At 42.0% G+C, this 22,255-nt stretch overlaps 3 protein-coding genes across 5 annotated transcripts; 2 read left to right on the forward strand and 1 right to left on the reverse strand.

Annotated features, from left to right (window-relative positions):
- The first annotated feature begins 1,526 nt into the window (after nucleotides 1-1,526).
- Nucleotides 1,527-9,901, forward strand: LOC115595559 (carcinoembryonic antigen-related cell adhesion molecule 5-like). The gene is made up of 13 exons (XM_030440188.1): nucleotides 1,527-1,598; nucleotides 1,796-1,846; nucleotides 2,879-3,127; nucleotides 3,205-3,471; nucleotides 4,686-4,982; nucleotides 5,101-5,370; nucleotides 6,359-6,607; nucleotides 6,689-6,955; nucleotides 7,230-7,493; nucleotides 7,579-7,893; nucleotides 8,871-9,146; nucleotides 9,276-9,524; nucleotides 9,608-9,901. The coding sequence occupies exons 1-13, from the start codon at nucleotides 1,553-1,555 to the stop codon at nucleotides 9,628-9,630; spliced, it is 2,823 nt and encodes a 940-aa protein (XP_030296048.1). The 5' UTR covers nucleotides 1,527-1,552; the 3' UTR covers nucleotides 9,631-9,901.
- A 193-nt stretch (nucleotides 9,902-10,094) lies between these two features.
- Nucleotides 10,095-18,777, reverse strand: rpap3 (RNA polymerase II associated protein 3). 3 transcript variants are annotated; one of them, XM_030440189.1, is made up of 17 exons: nucleotides 18,552-18,777; nucleotides 17,136-17,296; nucleotides 16,873-17,040; nucleotides 16,672-16,782; nucleotides 16,461-16,588; nucleotides 16,231-16,352; nucleotides 16,079-16,149; nucleotides 15,855-15,992; nucleotides 14,014-14,141; nucleotides 13,802-13,923; nucleotides 13,360-13,430; nucleotides 13,096-13,188; nucleotides 12,343-12,542; nucleotides 12,033-12,216; nucleotides 11,585-11,682; nucleotides 11,367-11,467; nucleotides 10,095-11,272 (listed from the first exon to the last, which is right to left on the reverse strand). In XM_030440189.1, the coding sequence occupies exons 1-17, from the start codon at nucleotides 18,583-18,585 to the stop codon at nucleotides 11,187-11,189; spliced, it is 2,016 nt and encodes a 671-aa protein (XP_030296049.1). In that variant the 5' UTR covers nucleotides 18,586-18,777; the 3' UTR covers nucleotides 10,095-11,186. The 3 variants fall into 3 exon arrangements, with proteins under 3 accessions (XP_030296049.1, XP_030296050.1, XP_030296051.1); XM_030440190.1 differs by lacking the exon at nucleotides 18,552-18,777 and adding an exon at nucleotides 17,516-17,677; XM_030440191.1 differs by lacking the exon at nucleotides 18,552-18,777 and adding an exon at nucleotides 17,504-17,672.
- atp23 (ATP23 metallopeptidase and ATP synthase assembly factor homolog) lies at nucleotides 17,711-22,012 on the forward strand. Its single transcript, XM_030440192.1, has 7 exons — nucleotides 17,711-17,818; nucleotides 18,260-18,516; nucleotides 18,783-18,828; nucleotides 19,779-19,860; nucleotides 19,945-20,082; nucleotides 21,168-21,251; nucleotides 21,342-22,012. Exons 2-7 carry the CDS (start codon nucleotides 18,366-18,368, stop codon nucleotides 21,543-21,545), a joined length of 705 nt encoding a protein of 234 aa, XP_030296052.1. The 5' UTR covers nucleotides 17,711-17,818; nucleotides 18,260-18,365; the 3' UTR covers nucleotides 21,546-22,012.
- Nucleotides 22,013-22,255: the final 243 nt, after the last annotated feature.

Raw genomic sequence — 22,255 nt, forward strand, 5'->3', positions numbered from 1 at the left:
AGTGGTAAAACAATCCTGGATTTGTCTGTTTATCTAGATTTGCACCAAATGTTAATAGGGTCTACCCTGAGCTGAGACCCATCCAACATCCATTCTATAGTTTTTATACAATCCTGCTGACAAACCAACCAACCAAAAAAAGAAAGAAAGAAAACACAACCTCCTTGAAGGAGGTAAACAATGAAAATCATGGCATTAGGCAGAACCACCAGCACAAGTTAAATGATGGAAAATTGTGAATGAAATATAAAATATGGGACAGTTAACTCAGGATATGAGCCCTTCCTTCTGCTGTCAGACTGGACAACCAGCACTGCTCCCAGCAGACCTAGCATGTGCACTATGTCATAAAAGAACCCATATCTATACCCATATCTGCTACAATTACACTGTTAACAGTGTAAAACTTTATTTATATACAACATATATGAGTCTATTTCTATTTCTTACCTTTTTATCATATTGTTTATTCTTTTACTATTATTATTGTCTATTACAATACAATATTACACGGTCCTTCGGCTGCTGTGCTGAAGAAATTTCCCATTTGCAGAAATTCTGATTCTGATTCTGAATGTCCAGCAATTTCAAGAAAAATGGGTAAAAAATGGATGACGTTTTCATGCTAACAAAAAGACAAGAGGATGAACCCCTGAATATGCCACAGGAACAGAACTTTTCATGTATGTTTTTTTTGCGTCTATGTCATTTCAAACAAATAGAAAATAAGGTATTTTTGGCCACAGCAGCAAGCTGTTGTCAGCAAAAAAGCTCTAAAATCAACTGTACATAATTAACATAGTGGAGCAGTGAGCAGTTAAAGAACCGGACAGATTGGACTCAAATTTGCCAGGTCACATCTCATCTCTGCTGGACATGTAGATAAGCAGTGCCAACAAGTTCCCCATAACCATTTCAGTTGTTGACAATCAAAATATTCATTTTTGACATATAAAATGATCTGAGGCAGGTTTACTTATATTTAACCGAGCTAGGCTGCCCCCTGTTGGTTTGGAGTATGAATACGTCAGATGGCCACTTCTTACATATTGCACCTTTAAGCTGACAACAACTGCAATTTTTCCCAAAGGTCACGAGACGCCTGGCTCCGATCTCCCAAAGCAATGACATACAGCTGAGGTAAATACATGACCAGAGCCCCCATATCAGATCTCGTCGACAGCTGGAGTTGTTTTCTATCAAGATGCTGTGATAAATGGCCTCAGAAATCTCTACATCTGCAACCGCAGGCAGATATGAGAAAAGAGGGAGCCACATTATCGGCCCTGGGTTAATGTTCCAGGCACAAAAGAAACAAACACAGGCCACAGAAGACAAAACCACGCAGCACGTCGGCCGCCTGTACGCACACCCTCTGCAGAGAATGAGCCCAGCTGATAACCAGCGTGTTGCACTCCTGTGCCAGGAACATTGGGTCATTTATTGTCTCTGTTCTGTGTAAGTGGGTGATAACAGTGGGCAAGGCCTTCATTTCCCAATATATTATAAGAGTGTGGATAGTTACAGAGCCGTTGAGACCGTCTGCAGCACCATGGTTCATCACACTGCCTGTCTGCTGCTGCTCACCTGCCTGGCAGGTAAGAGGAAGTCCTGCTGGCTCGTCTTCTGCTCGCCTCAAGCAGCATTTGAGCAGAACGTTTATTACTTTAGACATTCTTTGATACTCTGACAAGAACAATTATTACATGGTTTTCATGTATTTATTCGATTAGTTTGGTTTTGGTCTGCAGTGGAAATTCGTGATGTTAACGTTTGCTATTTTCTGACGTCCAAGGTTTTTCTGCCAGTGAAACTGAGCTGGGTGGACCCGTGGAGGAGACCTCATGTAAGACCCTTTAAATTCTAACTATTACGCCAAATGACTATTTCTTAAATGTTTAAAAATGACACCTAAGGAAACTGTCTTTGCTCTTTTCTGATTGCATGATGTCAGAGTCTTTATTTACAGGCTTCAGTTTCCTCAGAAAATGTCAGAATGTTGGAATGTTGTAATAGCAATAGGTTATAAGTCCTTATAAAATGTTTATTAACTTTAATAAAGCTATATACGTGTTAATAATAGCAAAATAAGGAAATACATATTGTTAGATTATTATAGTTATTATTAAGTTATTTTAAGACATTAGTAATTACTGAAAAGAACAGTTGAACTTTCTATGTTAAAGTCTTCATATTAAAGTAATCTCATTTTTATTATATTTTTGCTTTTGCTTTTAGTAGAATAGGTGAAGGTTGGAACAGTAACACTTCATTTAACAGGTCCGAATAGTGAATGGTAAGCGGATGGAAATGACCAAGCAGCAGATTTCTTTGATTCTACTCCCAAATTACCAGAATGTATTGAAAATGACTCCAACTTTAATAATTACAATTGACATTTAGGAAACTTGTTCTAAAGTTCGACTTATCTGCTGAAGTGACAGAAATTGAAGAAACATCCAGTTTTCTATTGACTGCTTACTGGAGCATTATTAATAAATCATGTTGGTTTTCAATGAATTGAAGTAATTATTATTATTGGGGTGTAGTTTCAAAGACATTTTAAATATTCTACATGGTAATTACCACATACTTACATTGAAATTAACAGACCTGTTAAATTAAATGTTACTATGGTTGCTGCATGTCTTGTAATCTTTAAGAAAAACATGTAATAAGTGGATAATTGAGGATTTATTCATGTTGATAAGACATTGTTCTGGCTTTAGATCTGTTAAAGCATAGTTAAGTGTTAATAAGTGTATAATATGTGGCATGTATGGCTTTCTTACCTATGAACCCGCGCTTGTTTGAAGGCCCTTAATGTAAAGCGTTAATGAAAAAGACTTTTAAGCCTTTTCTGTTCCGCCTCCTGCAGACGGGCCGTCCTCAGTGGGGATCAGTGGGGTCGACGTAGTGACAGTGGGAATCCCGTACGGTTTCCTGTGCTATGCTGACTGCTACCCTACCTGCCAGTACACCTGGACGAGGGGTAATGTGACCATTCAGGGCCCCGAGCTGGACCTGCAGCTCCTGCAAATAATGCCACCACAGACCCTTACCTGCACTGTGGTCAACCCCGCATCCGGGAACTCAGTCTCCGTCCACAAGACGCTGCAAGTGACTGGTACGAATGACCAAGTTCAAACTCAAGAGTTCCTCCAGTAGAAATACTTTCAACCAAGTCTATTTCCAACTTTTCAGCCGGTCCATCAAACCTACAGATCAGCGGTCCAGCCTTTCTGACTTCAGGAGTTGGAACCAACTTTACCTGTTCAGCTTTCTGCTACCCGTCCTGCAGCTACTCGTGGTCAGTGGTCTTGGAGGAGGAGACGTACAGTACGGCACAAGGCAACGCGATATCTGTCACTCCGCCCGCCACAACTGTCACCTCGGAGACTCTGGTCTGTCAGGCTCAGGACACCGTCTCACACCTCTTCGCCTCCACATCTCTGTTTCTGTGGGTGGCAAGTATGTGAAAGAACTTCATCTCCAATTAACAATCAATAAGTTGAACAAAAAGCAACAAACATTTAAAACAAATAACCCGACTGGGTGTACTGCATGAGAGAAACATGTGCGATTGCTGTTAGCAGTTTGGTTATCAGAAAAGAAATGTGTTGTTTGATTCCACTTCTGTCTCTTCTGGTTTTGACACTCATTACTGTGTTTTAATTACCATTATATTATATTTTGTAATACTTATCGCCATTAAAAAAAAAAATTATTCAAACACATGTGGTGATTGTGATAGGCCAATATCAGCCTACCTAATAATTAAATGTATATAAGTTTGAAATTAAATAAGCTTAAAAACTGCTACAGCCTTGGTATGACTGTATGATGTTTACAGTGGCTAACGTTAGCTATGTTAAACTTAACATAGATATTGCTAATATCTCAGTAGTTTTATCACAGAAATAAACAAGTAAACATGTAAAGAAAGGAAAGAAACTAGTACACAGGCCTTGTGTTGAGATTGTTGCTGATTCCAAGGTAAACTAGAGTGGCACTCAGTAGAGCGCACACCTCCGCTTAGGCCCAACAGCCCCTTTAATTCAGTCAAGAAAAATCCAATGTCAAACTTGATAGACCTGTATCACTTTAAATTGTAAGCAATCGTCCACCACGGTGCAACTGTTTTGGTTGCGCATGCACCCAAAAATGTGTCAGTTTCATTTGTCATTACATACATTATCCTCACTCCAAGATACCAGCCAACGAAACAACTGACTTTTTTTTCATTAAGATCCCTGCATTATTCTCTGATAATGTGCATGTTGAAAAATAGCCTCTTCACGATGTTAAAGTGAGAAAAAATTCCAGGATCCATCCATTTATCCGGATTCCACACCATAATTCAATGGGTTCTGGGAAATCCGTAGCCTTTCGTGTAATGCTACTGACAAACCAACCAACAAACGCACGGTGAAAACATAGCCAACTTGCTAAAGAACAAATTTCACCTTACCAGCAGACAACTTAATTATTTCCTTCACGTTGTCATGGATTCATTATAATATTAACACATCCATGATCTCATTCCATTAATCTGTAAAAGGCTTTATATATAATCCATCTGGTAAATGATTTGAAGACAACATTTTGACCGCACACGTACTCGACTGTTACCTTTTAAAATGACCATAATACATTCAAATGTCTTTCTTTATCTCCTTCTTTAGGTTCATCGGACATTATCATCACTGGTGACAGTGCAGTGGTAATGGGAAAACAGTTCTCGTACATATGCTCTGCCACATGCATCCCATCCTGTCAGTTCACTTGGAAGTACAATGGGAAGACTTTCACTGGTGACGAAATCCAGATACCCATTTTACATCAGGGGCAGATGCCAAAGTGTGCCAATCACCTGGAGATCACTTTCAGTGACTACTCTAAAACTGAGCCTCTGACCTGTGAGGCAACAAACATTATATCTCATGCCGTTATCAGCACCACTATGACTCTCACTGTTGAAGGTGAGTCTGAGATATTGCCTCCACCTTTTAAATAAAAAAATGGCATCCGGTACAAGAGGTTAATCTCATCAAGTATCTAATGTTCATGCCTGGTGTTTTGAATGTTCTCTCCGCACAGATCCATTCACAGTGCGCCCCACCTCTCAGGCCCAGCCAGTGTCAGGCGAGTCTTTCTCTCTGCAGTGTGTTGGCTCTCAGAACCCAGCGTCCATTACATGGCTGAAGAACGAAGGCCCGATGCCTGCGTCTGAACGAGTGCATTTTTCCCCCGGAAATGTCACGATGACCTTCAGTCCTATCCTGCAGACAGATGATGGTTTATACCAGTGTGTGGTCACAGAAGGGCAGACCCCCATCCAGTCTATTGGCTACAAGATGCAAGTAAACTGTGAGTATTTGATGGTCATCTCAGCCAACTCATTATGTAGTAAAGCAAACATGTCAGAGAAGTGGACCTAGGACTTGTTCTCTGCCAACGTAGCCCAAAGCAAACAAACCAAGAACTGACTATGCTACATTTTCACGTTTTTGTTTCATTTTCCATTACTTATCTGGGTTTGGGTCAGGCTTTGTTGAGGCAGTACAATAAGCGTGGTCTCTCACCAGTCCCTTCTCCAAACTCTCTCTGTGAGATCTTTTAAAGGCTAGATGGGATAGCAACCCTTGAAGCAATTTGTAGGCCTACCCAAGGCTTCTTATGAGTTGGACATGCCCACAATTGCGGTTCCTAATGACCAGATGCCAAACTATGTCAACTGGCCGTTGAGGTATATATATCTATAGTCTCATTCGATTTGATTCCGCAATGATGTCAAAGGTTGGTTGTTCCTATAAACCATGATCATTGCCCATGTAAGCATCAAAGTTTCTTGACAGAACAATGAGATCATGAACAGGTGGTGTTCACGATCTCGGTGCTCTTTCCCGAGATTCCAAGATACCCTGCGCTGTTGTTTGGCACCAAGGCATAGACAACAGTCAGAACCCTCCACTTAGTGACAAATATTCATCCAGGGTCTTAAGATTACCCCTACATCTGTCCGACTGGTGCCTGTAAAGGGGGTGTCTGATAAAGAAAGAGATTCCCTAATTGGGATTCCTCTTTTTCTTTACGTGTTCACGGTGCTAAGTCAAATGATATTTATTGACCTTCCACTCGATCTGTAACTTGTTAATTCCACACAAGGTCATTGCCTGAACCTAAAAAAACCCTGCTGCACATCATTTTCAGTGGTCCACCCACACACTGGCAACTTGTACAATCTTCTGGTACAAGAAGATGGTACTTCTCACTTTCGTTGGTTGAATAATAAGGAAACTATCATATTGTAAATAAAAGAGGCCAACCTGTCTGTCTGCTCTACCTCCAACCACAGACGGACCATCTTCAGTAACGATCAATGGTGTCGACTTAGTAACTGTGGGAGTACTGTACAGTTTCCAGTGCTCAGCCAGCTGCTACCCAACCTGCCAGTTCACCTGGACCAGAGGGAATGTGACCTCTCAGGGCTCGGAGCTGAGCTTGCAGCTTAAAGAAGTACGGCCAACACAAAACCTGACCTGCACAGCGTTTAATCCTGCCACAGGAATATCAGTCACTGTCCAAAAGACGCTGCGAATGACAGGTAATTATGAGAAAACTGAATACATTCTCATTTGTCTTTTTATGTGCATGACCTTCAACTAATCCATTTCCAACTTTTCAGATGGGCCATCAAACATACAGATCAGTGGTCCAGCCTTTCTGGAAGCAGGAGTTGCATCCATCTTCACCTGCTCAGCTTACTGCTACCCCTCCTGCAGCTACTCATGGACTGTTGTCTTGAATAAGGACACGTACAGTACCGCACAAGGCAACAAGATATCTGTCACTCCACCTGCTACTACTGTTGCCTCCGAAACACTGACCTGTGAGGCTCGGGACACCGTCTCACACCTGAACATCTCCAAGTCTCTGCTTGTGCAGGTGGCAAGTAGGTCAAAAAACTTACCTCAAACTGACAACAGTCAGTTGAGTTGTGACGAGGGAGAAACACCATGTTATGGACCCTAACCCTAATCCTAACTGGTTAATTCATCAGTGCAAAATATTGAGAACTCTATAAGAACTAATCTGATTCTATTATAAAATGTCAAAGGTATAAGCCCGTGTGCACCAAGATTTATGGGGTATTTATGACTCCAAAGGTGTATTTTGCTAAGTACTTGGCTGTAAATACATTCAAATGTCTTGTTTTACACCTTTAGGTTTATCTGACATCATCATTACTGGTGACAGTGCAGTAGTAATGGGCAAACAGTACACGTTCACATGCTCTGCCACATGCAACCCATCCTGTGAATTCACTTGGAAGTACATGGGGAAGACTGTCCAGGAGGAGAAGGCAAACTCTGACAGTTACCTGGAGATCACTTTCAGTGACTACTCCAAAACTGAGTCTCTGACCTGTGAGGTCACCAACATGTTGTCTAACGTCACTATCACCACCACTAAGAACCTCACTGTCATTGGTGAGTCTGTGATGTTGCTCCCACCAGATCTTCAACAGATCCTGTTTTGGTTGTCACCTGACTGTATGATATCCTCTCTTCACAGATCCATTCTCAGTGCGGCCCAGCTCTCCGGCCCCACCTGTTGCAGGTGAACCTTTCTCTCTGCAGTGTGTTGGCACTCAGGACCCAGCCTCCATTTCGTGGCTCAAGAACAATCAGCAAATACTTGCATCTGAAAGAGTGCATTTCTCTGCCGACAACGCCACAGTGACGTTCAGTCCTGTCTTGCAAGCGGACAGCGGGTCATACCAATGTTTAGTAGTAGAGGGAGGGAACCAGACACTCTACTACAACTCACTGGAAATAGTCGAGGGCGGGGCCCCCATCCTGTCAGTGGGCTATGTGATGCAAGTTAACTGTGAGTACACCCGGGTCATGAAAATCACGAGGTTCAAAGCATTTAAACAAATGATCTGTGAATCAGGATGGTGCTGAATGAAAGCATGCAAGTAATAAAAGACAGTTTAGCTAACGCAAAATGTTAAAACTGTCCCGAGTAATTGAGAATTGGTCTTGCACAAAACCCCAGTTAAACCTGATCTTACAGATTAAACAAGACATAATATTGTAATTTGTGAGCTTTAGAGATGATGGTTTGGATGTTTTTATCTTCTGAAGTGGGCTAGCTGTTTCCCCCTGCTTCAAGTCTTAACGCTCGGCTAAGCTGCTAGCTGTAGCTTCATATTTAGCATACCTGGGCATTAAAGTGGTACCAGTCTTCTCATTTCAGTCTTGGCAAGATGTCAAGCTATTTCTTTGAGATACTAACACAAAATGTCACGTCAGAGGCCAACGCTGGCGTCCTGGGTCAGTGTGTAGATTGAAGGAAGTCACATTTCGCAGCCAAGAACTAGTCCGGCACAAAATCTCAATTAAACAAAAAAATTTTTTTTAGTCTGTGAGCTTTAGAGGTGCTGGTAAGCAGATGTCTTTATCTTCAGACAGAAACAGGCCAGCTTTTTGCCCCAAGGACATTGGTTCAACTCTATTTCCAGCCCCAAAGCTAGGCTAATAGCTATTATGCTGCTAGCTATAAAATGTATATGGTAGGAAGTCACTGCTCCTGGCCAGGAATTAGTCCAGCACAGTTTTAAAAAAAAATCAGATTTGGACATATGGCTATAATTTGTAAGTTTAATATGTGCTAGTTGATTGGATATGCTAGCTGTTTTTAGTCCAAATGCTAGGCTAAGCTAGTAGCAGTGAGCGCAGCTGAGAGTGACATCAATCTTCTCATCTCAGTCCAAACAAAATGTCCAGCCCCAGTATGGTACTAGTAATTTGTTGATAACCAATCAGAACTGAGCATACTAACACGTTGTCTTACTTTTCCAGACGGTCCAGGTGAGGTGCTTATTGTAAAACCCAACAAAGAGCCTGTAGGCGAGGAGATGTTCACCATGGATGGATCCATGACAGAGCTGCAGTGTCTGACCGACTGCTTCCCCGTCTGCTCCACCACCTGGTTCTACCGCGGCAGGCTGCTTTCTAGAAACGCCTCCATATTGTTCACACCTGTGACTCCTCCATATGAGACTGCCCTCACCTGCGTGGCCTTCAACTCAGTGACAAAGAGAAACCGAACGGCTGAGACCACAGTGGTGGTGCCAGGTAATACAATATCAGGGGCTGAAGTCAGAGATGATCCTCTTTAAATGACTGATGAAGCACATCTCTACCTGTCTTGGTTCTGTTGAGCAAAAACATCTCTGGTTTATATTCGTGTTTCTTCTCCTGCAGATGGACCGAAGACTGTGATCATTTCGGGACCAGGCAGCCTTGAAGTAGGGGTCCCAGCGAGCTTTACGTGCTCGGCTGAGTGCACTCCGTCATGCAGCTTCACGTGGACCTTGTACGGGAAAACGATGACGGGCAGCGGCATCGACATCACTGTGAACCGCTACGTTTCCCAAGAGTCCATCAGCTGCCAGGCCGAGAACACGTACACTGGGAAGATGGCCACGGTCAACGAGACGCTCAGTGTCTCAGGTAGGGTGCTGCTGGAGGCGTGAGTGTTTTCAGACGTGGTGAATCATCTGTTTGAACTCCAATGTATGTGCTTTTCACTGCAGATCCTCACTGGTGTGGATGTTAAGACACTGCAAACTGCATTGACCTCCTCTTGCAAGTGCTCCGGTAATCTTTTTTATAAATGACTCTACGTGCGTGGCTGTATTTGCTCAGGCTTTGTGTTGCTGACTGTGATGGACTGGTGACCTGAATATAGGGTGTTTCCCTGCCTTTAGTGCAGTGCACTCTGGGACAGGCTCCAACCTCTTCTCGCCCCTGAACAAGATTAGACAGGTATAGAGAAAGGACTTTATGGATCGTGTGCTTGAGTAATAAATTTCTGGGTGTTATTTACACAAGGCTGATCATTTTCTTTGATGATGCATTCCCACTTGTCTTGCCAAACAATACACACTATTATACTTAATAAACAATGGACTACTGTGGTTAATATATAATGCTGTACATTTACCAGTTAGCGTGAATTCATCACTCTGATGTGACACATTTAAGAAGCTACTGAGTTAACAACAACAGCAAACAAACAAGTGAATATAAAATACGTCTTTATTTGAAGTTCACGCTCTGAAAACAGATCAAAATCCGTGACTCAAACTGAACACCTCCGTCACTGATACAGTTTTCCAATCTCGTTAAGCCAATGCAGCTTCAGGGTTATTTGGTAGGTTTAAAAAGGGACAGCTAAACCGAAAATTGAAATACATATTTTTCCTGTCACCTGTAGTGCTACATATATATAGCTGAGCTAGATGGCACTCGGCTTGGGGTGCTCAAAGTGTCGCTTTCCAGGATTCATGACCTGGTTACTCAAGGTAACACACAGACCATGTTGTGAGCCATTTCATTAAGGAACTATTTTTTTTTTTGTTCATATCACAGCACATAAAGAAATGTCTGATATCTCCAAAAATGCAGCAACTGACACCAAAACAACTAAGATGGATAAATAGCACTACAGGTAATTGGAAAGATAGGTATTTTTTATTTTGAACTACTCCATTAGGTATGGTGGAACCTTCAAACAGGGCAGAGTTCTCACAGAGACCTATCCACATCTTTAAGCTGCATTCAGGATGAATTAGAAAGTTGGAAATTCACACCTCCCTGTCACAGAAAATCCTCTCTGGCTGAAGTTCTCTGTCAGATTTACCTATCTGACTCCATTTCACGAAATCAACATGTTTATGGAGAAGAATGTCCGAGATCTTACATTATTTCTAATTAATTTCCATGAAGCCTTCAGGTATGCTTCCACTTTCTGTGTAGTTTGAGAAAATGCAACACCTGAGCCCAAACCTGTTGGGTGTGCACACTCTACATCTGTATCAGTGATGACATTAGCTGCTGCACAGGGAACAGGACTCTACACTGGAAGTCTAAACAATCTGTGAATTTCCAACTACCAACTCAAAATCAATGCAGTGTTATGAATAAAAGAAAAGAACATGAAATCACATTTCCACGGGTGAATGGATGTAGCACAGCAGTCCGATTCAGTAAGGGTTGAAGTGAATGTAAATGTATTCAGTACTGGAATATAACTACGCTTTTCCATCGGCTCTGAAAGCAATGCAGCATTGTGTGCTGAAACTGAAAGTCTATAGAACTCCAGTCCAAACGTCAAACTCCGTACTTCTTCTGTAAGGCTTTGACAGATGACGCTTCCAGCTCGGCTTGGTGGAGGAAGTCAAACAGTTCTTTCACAACTAGAGGAAAGAAAGGTAGTACAGCATTTATCAATATGGTGGCACGTGTGGTTGAAAAAGGTACACCAAACAGTCAAACGTCAAAGAGACTTACGTTTCTTCTCTGGGGACGACATGAACATGACAGCCATGTCGAAGCGCCTCACACTTGCTAGACTCTTGAGGACCTCCAGTGTGACGGCCGGTGCTTCATTCCTGCATAAGACTGGTGTTAATATGCGGTACAAGAGTACATGTGTGACTTGACAATGCTGAACACGTAACCAGTTTGTGTCTAGATGTCTTTCTTTGAGCATTTAATAAAAAACTCACTTGATGTAGAAGTCATGTAGGGTCGTCAAGATCTGGTTGAGCAGGTTGGGTTCAAGGGGGTTGTGGAAAATGTTCACGTACGCTTCAGGCTTGATTTGCTTTAAGACAAGAGCAAAAACGAAGCCGAGTCATGTTTATATTCAGGTGTTTGGTTTGAATTCTAAATGTGTTTAAAGTCTCTCAGAAATATTCCCAAAGATGGTGATTTAAAATTAGATTTCAATTATTTTCTGTGGAAATCAGACCAGGTTGTCATGGCAGTGACAAAACACATCATGACCTTAATGAAAGAACAAAAGAATTAGCAACAAACACCCTCAGCTTGCATCAATCTGCATAAGCACGCCTGCACAGTCATCACCGCTGCTGTGCTGACAGCATACAATTACACTGTCTGAACACACCAATATCATCTTGTCAGCAGTAAATTACAGTGTACGCGGCTCACCCTCAGATATCTGTAAATCACTTCAGGCTGGTTTCCGATCTTACGGAGGTCAGCCTCTAGCTGGAAGCTGTTGGTGGGTGGAGGAGGCAGCTCCGTGACTGTCGACGAGGGGCTGGCGGACGGTTGAGGAAGATGAACCGTTTCCTCTGGTGCTGGTTGTTTGGGCTTTCTGTTTGACGCGGCTCTGGGAAACAGGAGCAGGAGGCTTGTTTACTTGGTGGTAGCAATGCAACATTTAGTGCTTCACAGACATGCTAACAAACAAATATCATATCCAGTGTCATGAAATAAAAGAGGCTGTGCCACTCACTGGTCAGATGAGTGTGAAGGGACGTCTGCTATCTCCTCGATCTTGATCATCTTGGCGCTGGGTGATGTCGACAGTGGAGAGGACCTGTCCTCAGCCTCCCTCATCACCTCCTGGACGAAGGGTGGGGATCCACCTGACTCCACCTCAGACAACGACACCTTTCCGCTCACTTCTTCAATATCAATCCTCCTCAGTGGTTTCTAAAGAGCATTAGACGTTCAGCATCAGTCAACATGGTGACACAGTCTTTAAGTTAAACTCTTTGACTCTTAAGAACAATATGACAAAATGAAGGTGACAGAATCCAGATGTTCAGTATCCATTAATGTCTATCCTGCCACCTGCTGGACAAATAATGTTACCACTAGAGAGGAAACACACAAGACAGTTTGTCTGTTTCTTGAAATCATTCATCTGCATTTCCACGTACCAACTTTATGAAGTCACATTACTTTCTGCATCCATAAATATACTTCTGTTGAATTAGTTCATCTTTTAGCTTATATGACAATTTCCTAGTGCCTAAATTAACGTCTTACAATAGTTTACTTTCTAAAAATCCCAAAGGATTTCAGATTACTATATGAGATGAAAAACAAGCAGATCTTCAAACTGGTGACTGTCTGTTCAGCATAGCTTTAGATGTATTTTTACTCATGAAATGTACCGTCTCTGATGTAGAAAACCGAGAGACCAAAAAGACTTCTGCATTAAGGAGAAACTATTACTGAAAATAAACAGATGTGAACTCACTGTTGAGCGCAGATGTGTTGGTTTGTCTATCGGCTGAACTGTTCTCCTCTGGGTGCCGTCTGGTGTTTGAAGAAGGCCACTGGAACCCTCCGCCTACCACCACACAGTGACGATAACAAAGGAGAAATGAAGTCTGACATGTCAGCAAAGAATGTAAAAATCACACTAGAAGTAATTATGCAGAATGGTTTCCACCAGTTACTTAATTAGCATAATCAGCTATCATTTGTTTACTTTAACTAATAACTGGATCATCAGACTTACAATCTGGAGTTTCTGGAGCTCATTCAGGGCCTGCTTGTTCCCTGGTTCCAGTTTCAGAACCTCCTGGAAATCTGTAAAACACACACAGACACACACACACACACACACAAATTAACAGTCAGTAATTGATAGCAATGATACTTGCACATATTAATTCAGTGCAACTTCCTTTTAATTAAGCTTTTGTTGAATTTTGCTTACTTAAAGCTCATTTAGAAATTAACACACTTTTAAACTTAACTTGAACATTAGCAGTGAACTGTATGAAAATATTTCATTCTAAGTATTTAGAATATTTAACAGCATCAATAAAGATGAAAATAAAAGCAACAATAGAGTACGGTATCTAACAGAATGTGACAGCTTTAATGTCTTCAACGTGTTCAAAGATAGACTCTGGACTCTGTTTGCCTCTGGAGGAAAGTGTTGATCTTTCCAGCACCTTGTTTGGCCTCCTGCAGTTTTCTTAAAGCCACTCTGGCTGTGGCACGGCGAGCAAAAGCCTTGGAGTACGTGTTGTCCAGAGAAATGGCTGTGGTGCAGTCCTCCTCGGCCTCCTTAAACCTGCAGCAAACGTTGTCTTTTAAACAGAGGCCTTTTTCATTCTTACCAACACACACACACACACGCTGATGGAATAAATGTCACGCCTACTTCTCGAGCTTGAGGAAGGCCATGGCTCTGTTGGCGGGCAGCAGGACGTTCATGCTGTCCGCCTCCATACCTCTGCTGTAGCACTCGACAGCCGCTTCATACTTCCCCTCTTTGAAATAAGCGTTCCCCTGAAAGACACGTTCAGAAAACGTCACCACGTACGCAAACCTTTCCAAAGAAACGCAGTGATGATTCCATCACAACAGTTTTAAGAATATCAGGATGTAAAAATGTCCCCGTTTGTTGAAGAGTGCTGAAACTTGTCTTCAGCAACATTATTAGGCTGGTTCTTACTTTTTGAAACAAATGTTTCTCTGCGTAAACTGGACTAATGTCAAGTGGCACTGAAGACATTTCATGATGAATAATAAACTTGTAGCTGCATGAGTAATTCATCACTAGTGCTATAGCAAATGTCACATATATATTAGGGGTGGTGAAATAAATCGATTATTGATTAATCGCGATTATAATATTGACGATTATGATTCGATTATTAAATTTCCAAAAATCGATTTAAAAAAAAAATATATATATATTATTATTATTATTTTTTTGAAATAGTAATACAAACTGGAGTCCTCCTGTTACTGGCTTCCGCTACATGGTCCACAGTCTGGAGCCAAGATATGTTATTCCATCCCGGAGCTTTTTCACACTTAAATTGATTCCAAATCTTTACAAGGACACAAAGCTTTCCATGCAAGTGTCCCTCAACTCTGCTCACAGGGTAGCAATAACCTGCGATGCCTGGACATCCAAAACTACAGTCTCAAAAGTGACCATTACAAAGGGGCGGTTCTAGGGGGGGGCAACAGGGGCCAGTGCTCCCGTAACTCTGGCTCTGGACTCCCCTGTGGCCCCCCCGACAGGGAGTCTGCATCAATAATACAATGACAGATTTCTTGTAAAGATTTTGTTTTGAAGAGAAAGGCAGAAATAAAGTGTCTCAGCAGTTTACTACCCAATCAAAATTGCTGAAATTGTAAACACTGTTTTGTCTGAATGAGGGATTTGTCTTTTTTTCCGGGTTGTATGTGCCCCCTAACAAAAAAGGCGGCCCCAACCTGGCTCCCCTATTAAAACTGGTCTAGAACCGCCACTGCCATTACAACTCATTATGTCAGCAGTTAATGGAAGCTAATGTCATACGTACTTCAGGCGAAAGCTATGGATGATAGCCACACAAGCACAAATATGTGTGAGTTTCTCAAAGCAATGGCAGACGAGTGGGGAATAGAGAAACATGCCCTGGTTCTCGTCACCAACAATGCTTCTAACATGAGTCTGGCTGCTGAGCTTGGCAGCTTTCTTTTAACAGTGAAACACTACATTTGAAATAAATTAAAAAATAATAATTTTGATATTACTGTTACACTATACAATATTGAAGGTGCTGTGAGGAGTTACTCAAAAGATAAGTAAAATAATTCAGCAGCTGACTGATGTTAAATGGAAGATCAATAATCGTTAATAATTGAAAATCGAATCGATAATCATTAATAATCGAAAATCGATTTGTAATCGAATCGAGACTTCAATAATCGGAATCGAATCGAATCGGGAAATTGGGCCGATTAACCACCCCTAATATATATATATATATATTTTTTTTTACATCTGACGCTACTATTGGGTGGAGGTGAGGCACCATGCAAAACATGTAGTTCGCTCATTGGTGTTTTTAATGTAATATGTTAAAAGAAATGCCAAGTTTTGAAAATCTGTCATCACATGTTATGACGTCATCACCTCCCAAAAAACTAGATAAATTAAAAAAATCCTCAAATGAGACCAACGGACACATTGCTGCATAATTGGTGAACCACAGCAAAGCTTACTCTGTCTTTCTGTACAACCGCCTCCTGTCGTCTCTGCTGCTCCTCCATCAGTCTCTGCTGCCCGGGGTCCACTGTGGGAGCCTCCTGTGGTTGCGTGGTTTCTTCACTCGGGGCGGCCGGGGCTTCATGTCCGAGGCTCTGAAACCAGCCAGAGAAAGAGAGGAAATGAAGGGAGGGCGACTTGAGAAATGAGTGTAACGGCACAATGATCATTTCACATTTACCTCTTTGATTTTCTTCATTTCATTCTGTGCTTCCAGGTTGCCGGGATCGAGCTTGAGAACCATCTCGTAATCTGTTCAGAGATAAGATTCATATTGTCACCTCACTGCTCTCACGTTGGACAGATGATCTAACCCTTTAAACAGCTTGTCACCTTCAAGTGCAGATTCATATTTCTTCAGTGCAAACCGTGCCGCTCCTCTTCGCGCGTACGCTTTGAAGTAGTTGCTGTCCAGAGCTATCGCCAAGTTGCAGTCGGACTCTGCCACAGTATACCTGCAGAGAACAAAATCTCAGCGACTTACAGGAGAAAAAAAAACATGTAAACACCCATCTTTGATTTGGTGCATTTATTGAAAAATGGTTAAGACAGCAGCTGTTTACTTCTTGAGTCTGAAGAAGGAGGTGGCTCGGTTTGTGGGAAGCACGGGGTTGTAAGGGTCTGCACCCATCCCTCTGGTGTAACACTCGATGGCATCGTTGAACTTTCCCTCTTTAAAAAACGCATTGCCCTAAAATTAAAAGCACAACGTGCTTTAGAAAGGGGTAATCTCTTCTTTTCTTTTCCCCGCAGGACTTATCACACAGTATTTACCTTTTCTTTCTCAGCTAGAGCTTTCTCCTGATCGGCTGCAGCCTCCTCAGAGTCCGACTCGTTTGACTCTGCAGGACTTTCCTCCTTATCCAACTCTGACAGAGCCTTCTCCTGCCAGCACAGAAACATGCATCTTCAGTCATCTACTTAATGATGTCACAGATCATGCCAAGTGTATTTTGTATGAACGCAATCAAATACCGCATCAAACTTGTCCCATGATCGATAATCATATGCTTTTATCCTTGAATCTTGCTTGGACCTGTCTCCCTTCGCGTCTCCATTGCCTGCTGGCTTTGTCTTCTTCTTCTTCTTCTTTTCCCTCATCTTTGTTTTGTAGTCTTCGTTGCGCACAGGTGGGAGCTGCTTCTGAAAGACAGAGACAAACAAGATGCTGACACATGAGGATCATCCAGTACATTACCTGCTCCTGAGATGGACGGAAGTACACAGCAGAGACAAACCTGGCTCTCCTGGAGTCCTCCCGTCCTCAGCTCCTCGTCCTTTTTCTTGATGTCCTTCTCCCAGCCCTCCAGCTCCCTCATGAAGCTGTGCATATCCTCAGCATTTTGCCGCATCTGAAGCTGTAACTCAATGGCTTTGTTTCCCCCGGACATGTTATTCCCTGCGAAACAGACATTTGTTTGGGACAATTTCTTAACACTTGTTGCTGAGGTTGTTGTCTTGAAAGTTGGTGTTGCAGCCAAGTGGAAAACACGAGAATCACGCTGTCATGCTTTCGCGGCTAGCAGCAGGCTAGCTAGCAAGTGAAAACAACAAACATAAAAAAGGCAAATAAAGTATATTTAAGTGACTCTGTGGCTACTCGAACCTTATAAAGTACCTTGCGCTTCTTTCTCCGGTTGATAATTACAGTAAAAACGTAGCTGCGGTTAATTCGGCTCAATTCTACAACAAATTGTGTCGTTATTCATAGCTTTCTGTTTACGTTCACAGCCATGACAGCCGAGTACCAGCAGCCTTTGCGCAGCCGAGCGTGCGCTTTGAGTAACCAAAGATCGTCCATATAACAACAGAGAACTTACTGCAAAACCCACTTTACTCACTCGTTCGTTTGTAAAAACAAACAAATGAAAAAACAACGCAAATAACCTTCCTGATAAGAGGCCAGTCAGCGAAACCTCCCGCAAGTATCTGTTTTATTCTTGTAGGAATTACATGATCATTATGTGGTTCTGGTACAGCCGACGGGATAAGGAAAGTATAAACTCGCACAAACGAAACACAAAAATAAAAACAAAATATATCCAAAACATACACAAATATCTATGTTAACGGTGGCCTCTGCGCTCAACTGCCTTGTCTTATTAAAACTAACTGTACATACAGGTAAATTGCACTGGGTACTGTGTTCTCTAGGTATGGTTTTGGTCCAAGTATTGTGCGTCGAGTTGACGCACGTTCTAAATAGACGATCTAGACAGTCCAGTCGCCAACAAATTGCATTTTATAGCATTTTTTCCCACCAGAACAAAATAAATAGGGTTGCATTTCTCAACTTTTTGAAAAGGGAGGGATGCCAATCAAGTAAAAAATGATTTTCCCCTTCATTACCTTTGACCTATAGCTACCACGTGATCTACCAAACAGTGATGACCTCTCCAGGTAGCTAGCAGTAGCTAACCAGGGGAACTTATGCTACCATTTTCAAACTGTGGACAACATCTCTCACGATGGAGCAGCCCAAACAAGAAGAGGACTATGGATACGATTTATTCCCGGAGAGGAACGCGCCGAAGAAGTACAAGAAGGGATCGATCGGGGAGAGCCTGTTCACTTTCAGTCACAAGTGTCAGGTCATGCTACAGTTCGCAATGGAAACTAGTGAGTATGCTAGCTAGCTAGCCAGCTAAAGTTACCCTCTAAGGGGAATGTCATCTCATCTGTGGACATCTGACGTCTTTTTCTGATTGAGATTTCTCTCAAACGTGTTTGCAAGTAAAACACCCGTTAACGGTTTGACCCTGCTGACAGAGCAGCAGTATGTAGCGTTAGCTGTTTGAGCTAGAAGTGGTTCCTGTCAGTGACTGCTAGCAAGCTAAAGTTATTTAGCTGCAGCGTTAGCTAACTGCTCTCTGTGCTTGTCCCAGGTCCGTATGCCAAACTCCTCCTCAGTGCCATGAAAAGTTCCGGATGGTACGTATCAGTTTGGATAAAATACAAAGTGTGTTTGTCATCTCTGACCATCACTGCAACAACCCGGGACTGTGTGTGTGTTTACACAGAACAAATAACAAACTTGTAAATGTTGTAACTGCCATTTTTGAAAATGCTTTATTGAACAGGATATCAAACAAAACACAGAGGATACAAATAAAACAAACAAAACCTGGTCATTAAAATATTAAAGCTAGGCAAATAAAATAAAATGTGTAAGTAAAATGTATTTTTCAAAAAAGAAATCACATATTCAATACATCGATGGAGTATAACCCAGTGGAGTTGGTGTTCATATAATTGGCTTTATGTATGCCATGTTTTGCTGTTATGAGAGTTTTATTAATAAGCAGATTTTCACATTTCTCCTTCATCACCTGTCCATACATTACATCCACCTGTGATTTCATTTCAGCAGATACATTTTTCATGTTTTGACCATTCTTCCAAAGGTTTCCGAGTATTCCTTTAAAAGTTGAATCTTAATCTAATATATTCACTGGGTGGATATGTATCATCAATACATTTAGTTACAACTGTCATTACTGCTTAATAATATTAAGAGTCGCTATGAGCAAACAAACACCTTAAAAGTCTCTGAAGTAATGCAGTTAACGAATCAAAAGAACCCTTAGAAGCACGGACCTGATACTGCTTTAAGGATAGTTCAAATAAGTTTAATCTCATTAAATGTAATGTGTCGTTAAATTGACTGTGTTCAGAACATCTGCTAGATATATATTAGGATCATATCCTTGTTTTGTTGACCCTCACGGAAAAAGCGGAAAAGAAAACGGAACGGAACGGAACGGAATATCCTTGTTTTCCTGCCTCCAACTCATTGGCACTTTTCTAACAGTTCAACTGTAATTTTTCTAACTTGGAGGTCATTTGTGCCAATGCCACTTTACTTTCTCCTCTTAACACAGCAAGGTGTTCAAAGATCGACATTTCTCCTGTGAGGATTGTGACGGGACGGTTAGCGGCGGCTTTGACGCTGCTTCTTCTCAAGTACGAACAAAATCTTAACAAATAAAGAGATGGATTTAAGGAACGTGACTGTTGAACATTGACGAGACTTGTGTTTGTTTGCAGATCGTTTTGTGTCAGAACAACATCCACCAGCAGGCCCACATGAACCGGGTGGTCACCCACGAGCTCATTCACGCCTTCGACCACTGTCGGGCCCACGTGGACTGGTTCAGCAACCTAAGGCATCTAGCTTGTTCTGAGGTGAGCCCCAGTGTGAATAGCAATGGCATGAAAACATCTCTTACATATACTCTCCAGTATATGGTGTACGGCTATGCTAACCCCTTAACCTCTGGCTTCTCATGCTGGTCGTCACACCTAAACGCAGTTACTTAAAGGATGCTGACTGGTTCGAAGCCTATGTGTTCGGCCACAAGGGCATAGCTTGAAGCCTGGCGAGATAGATTTGTGGGATCACGTGATCATGTTATTCACAGTGAATCCAGCTGCCTCTTAAGCTAACTGACTGTTGTGTAAGGCTGGGTATCACCAGGTACCTCGAGATACGATACTATCACGGTATTTTGCCCGCGATAACGATAATATCACGATACAGCGATTCTGCGATAATCGATATATTGCAAGAAATTTCATCCAAGATACATCACGCTATCTGTGTCACTGAAGAAATTCAGAATTTATTGACTGCACTGAATCCGTTTCACAGGAATTACAAAACATTGTCAATCAATTTCACCTGAATGACAGCCAAGTAATCAAAGTGTATACTGCACAGTGGCTCTTCTTAACACACACACACTGACCGCAACTTAAATATGATTTAAATATCGATTTTTGGAACCAGTGTATCGATAAGGTATCTCAAGACGAAATATTGCGATATATCGTAGTATCGATATTTTGGTACACCCCTACTGTTGTGATTTCCAACTCATTGGTTCTTGCTGAAAATGCATTTCTTTAAAAAAAAAGGTTGTGAAAGTATAATCTAGTGAAAAAATGTTAAGTAGTTTCGTACCATACGTTGCATATAAGGAGTAAGCACTGCATTTGTGGGGGACTATTCTCAGCAGCGGATGGATACACATTCGGTGCTGTAGAGAGTTTTACAATATGGCATCGTCATGTTACGTTTGATTTAGATGTGACAAAAGGGAGGTCCACTTCCTTATGATAAATAACAATCAACCACATCGTATTTACCCTCCATCTGTTCCAACAGTTTCATCACACCTTCAGAAGAAATATAATCTTCCTGCTGTCCTATATGTCTTTTTTTTTTTTTTTGTCAACTATCCAACGACTTCTTTGTGTTTTTATTTCAGATCCGGGCAGCTAACCTGAGTGGAGACTGCGCCTTTCAAAATGAAGCTGCCAGGTTCAACTTTGGCCTCGAGAAGCATCATCAGGTAATCGCATGAGTATGAATCTAACTTCAGCACCAGCTGGTTTCAGATTCGGATCTCTAAGTTCTGTTTCCCCTCCCCTGCCCCGGACAGGAGTGCGTCAGAGGCCGCGCCCTCCGCTCCATCCTGGCCGTGAGGAACATCGGCCGAGAGGAGGCGGCGAAAATAGTGGATGAGGTCTTCGACACGTGTTTCAACGACCACGCGCCGTTCGGGCGAATCCCGCACGGCAAGAAGGACGCCAAGTTTGCCTGCAGAGATTACGAGAACAGGGATCGATATTACGCTAACATTTAATGTCGTCACGTTGTCCACTCCCTCCCCCCCCAAAGGGTGCTGTGACTTGCGGTGAGCCTCAGAGCCGCGGTCAGTGTAACAGAATGTAAGTGTGTTGGAAAATGATCATGTCCATTCAGAAGGATTTTTTTTTTTTTTAAGAGAAGGAATTGTCCTTGGAACAGGAAGCAAAGGAAAGAGTTTCGGTACATTTCATCCTCTACACTCTGGACACTAATTCTGCATAAAGGGATTGTGAGGAGTGGTTTCACTCTGGAAAAGGAAGTATTAGGTCAGGCCCCGATGATTTATTTGTCTTTTTATTTTAGGTAATCTAATGGGTGCTTTTAAGGAAAAAAAATCCAGGATTTCCTTTGACTCTCTGCTCTTCATCTTGTTGCCACATTGACCTCCATTGATTTCTTGTAAATAGAGCTGACTGTGCTTAAATTAAACAGAATGTGTTTGAATTAAAGTTTGATTCCTCTGAAAAAAAGGGGGAGTTATTAGTTGTTTGTGAGGACAAGAAGAGGGGGGTGTCGGGTTCGACCTTGGCGCGAAACGCTCGCACGAATGACTGACTTGCTGATTATGAACACATTCATGTCTAATCCCCAGAGAGGAGTCCTTTAAATTAGCATGTGAGACGAGTAATGCGAGCAAAGTGAGGGAAAAAAAGTTCTTCCGCGACAACGCGGTCAACTTTGTTCACATCTGTTGCCGCCACTGTA

Source organism: Sparus aurata, chromosome 14 (assembly GCF_900880675.1).
Source record: "Sparus aurata chromosome 14, fSpaAur1.1, whole genome shotgun sequence".
In the NCBI taxonomy this organism is placed as follows: Eukaryota; Metazoa; Chordata; class Actinopteri; order Spariformes; family Sparidae; genus Sparus; species Sparus aurata.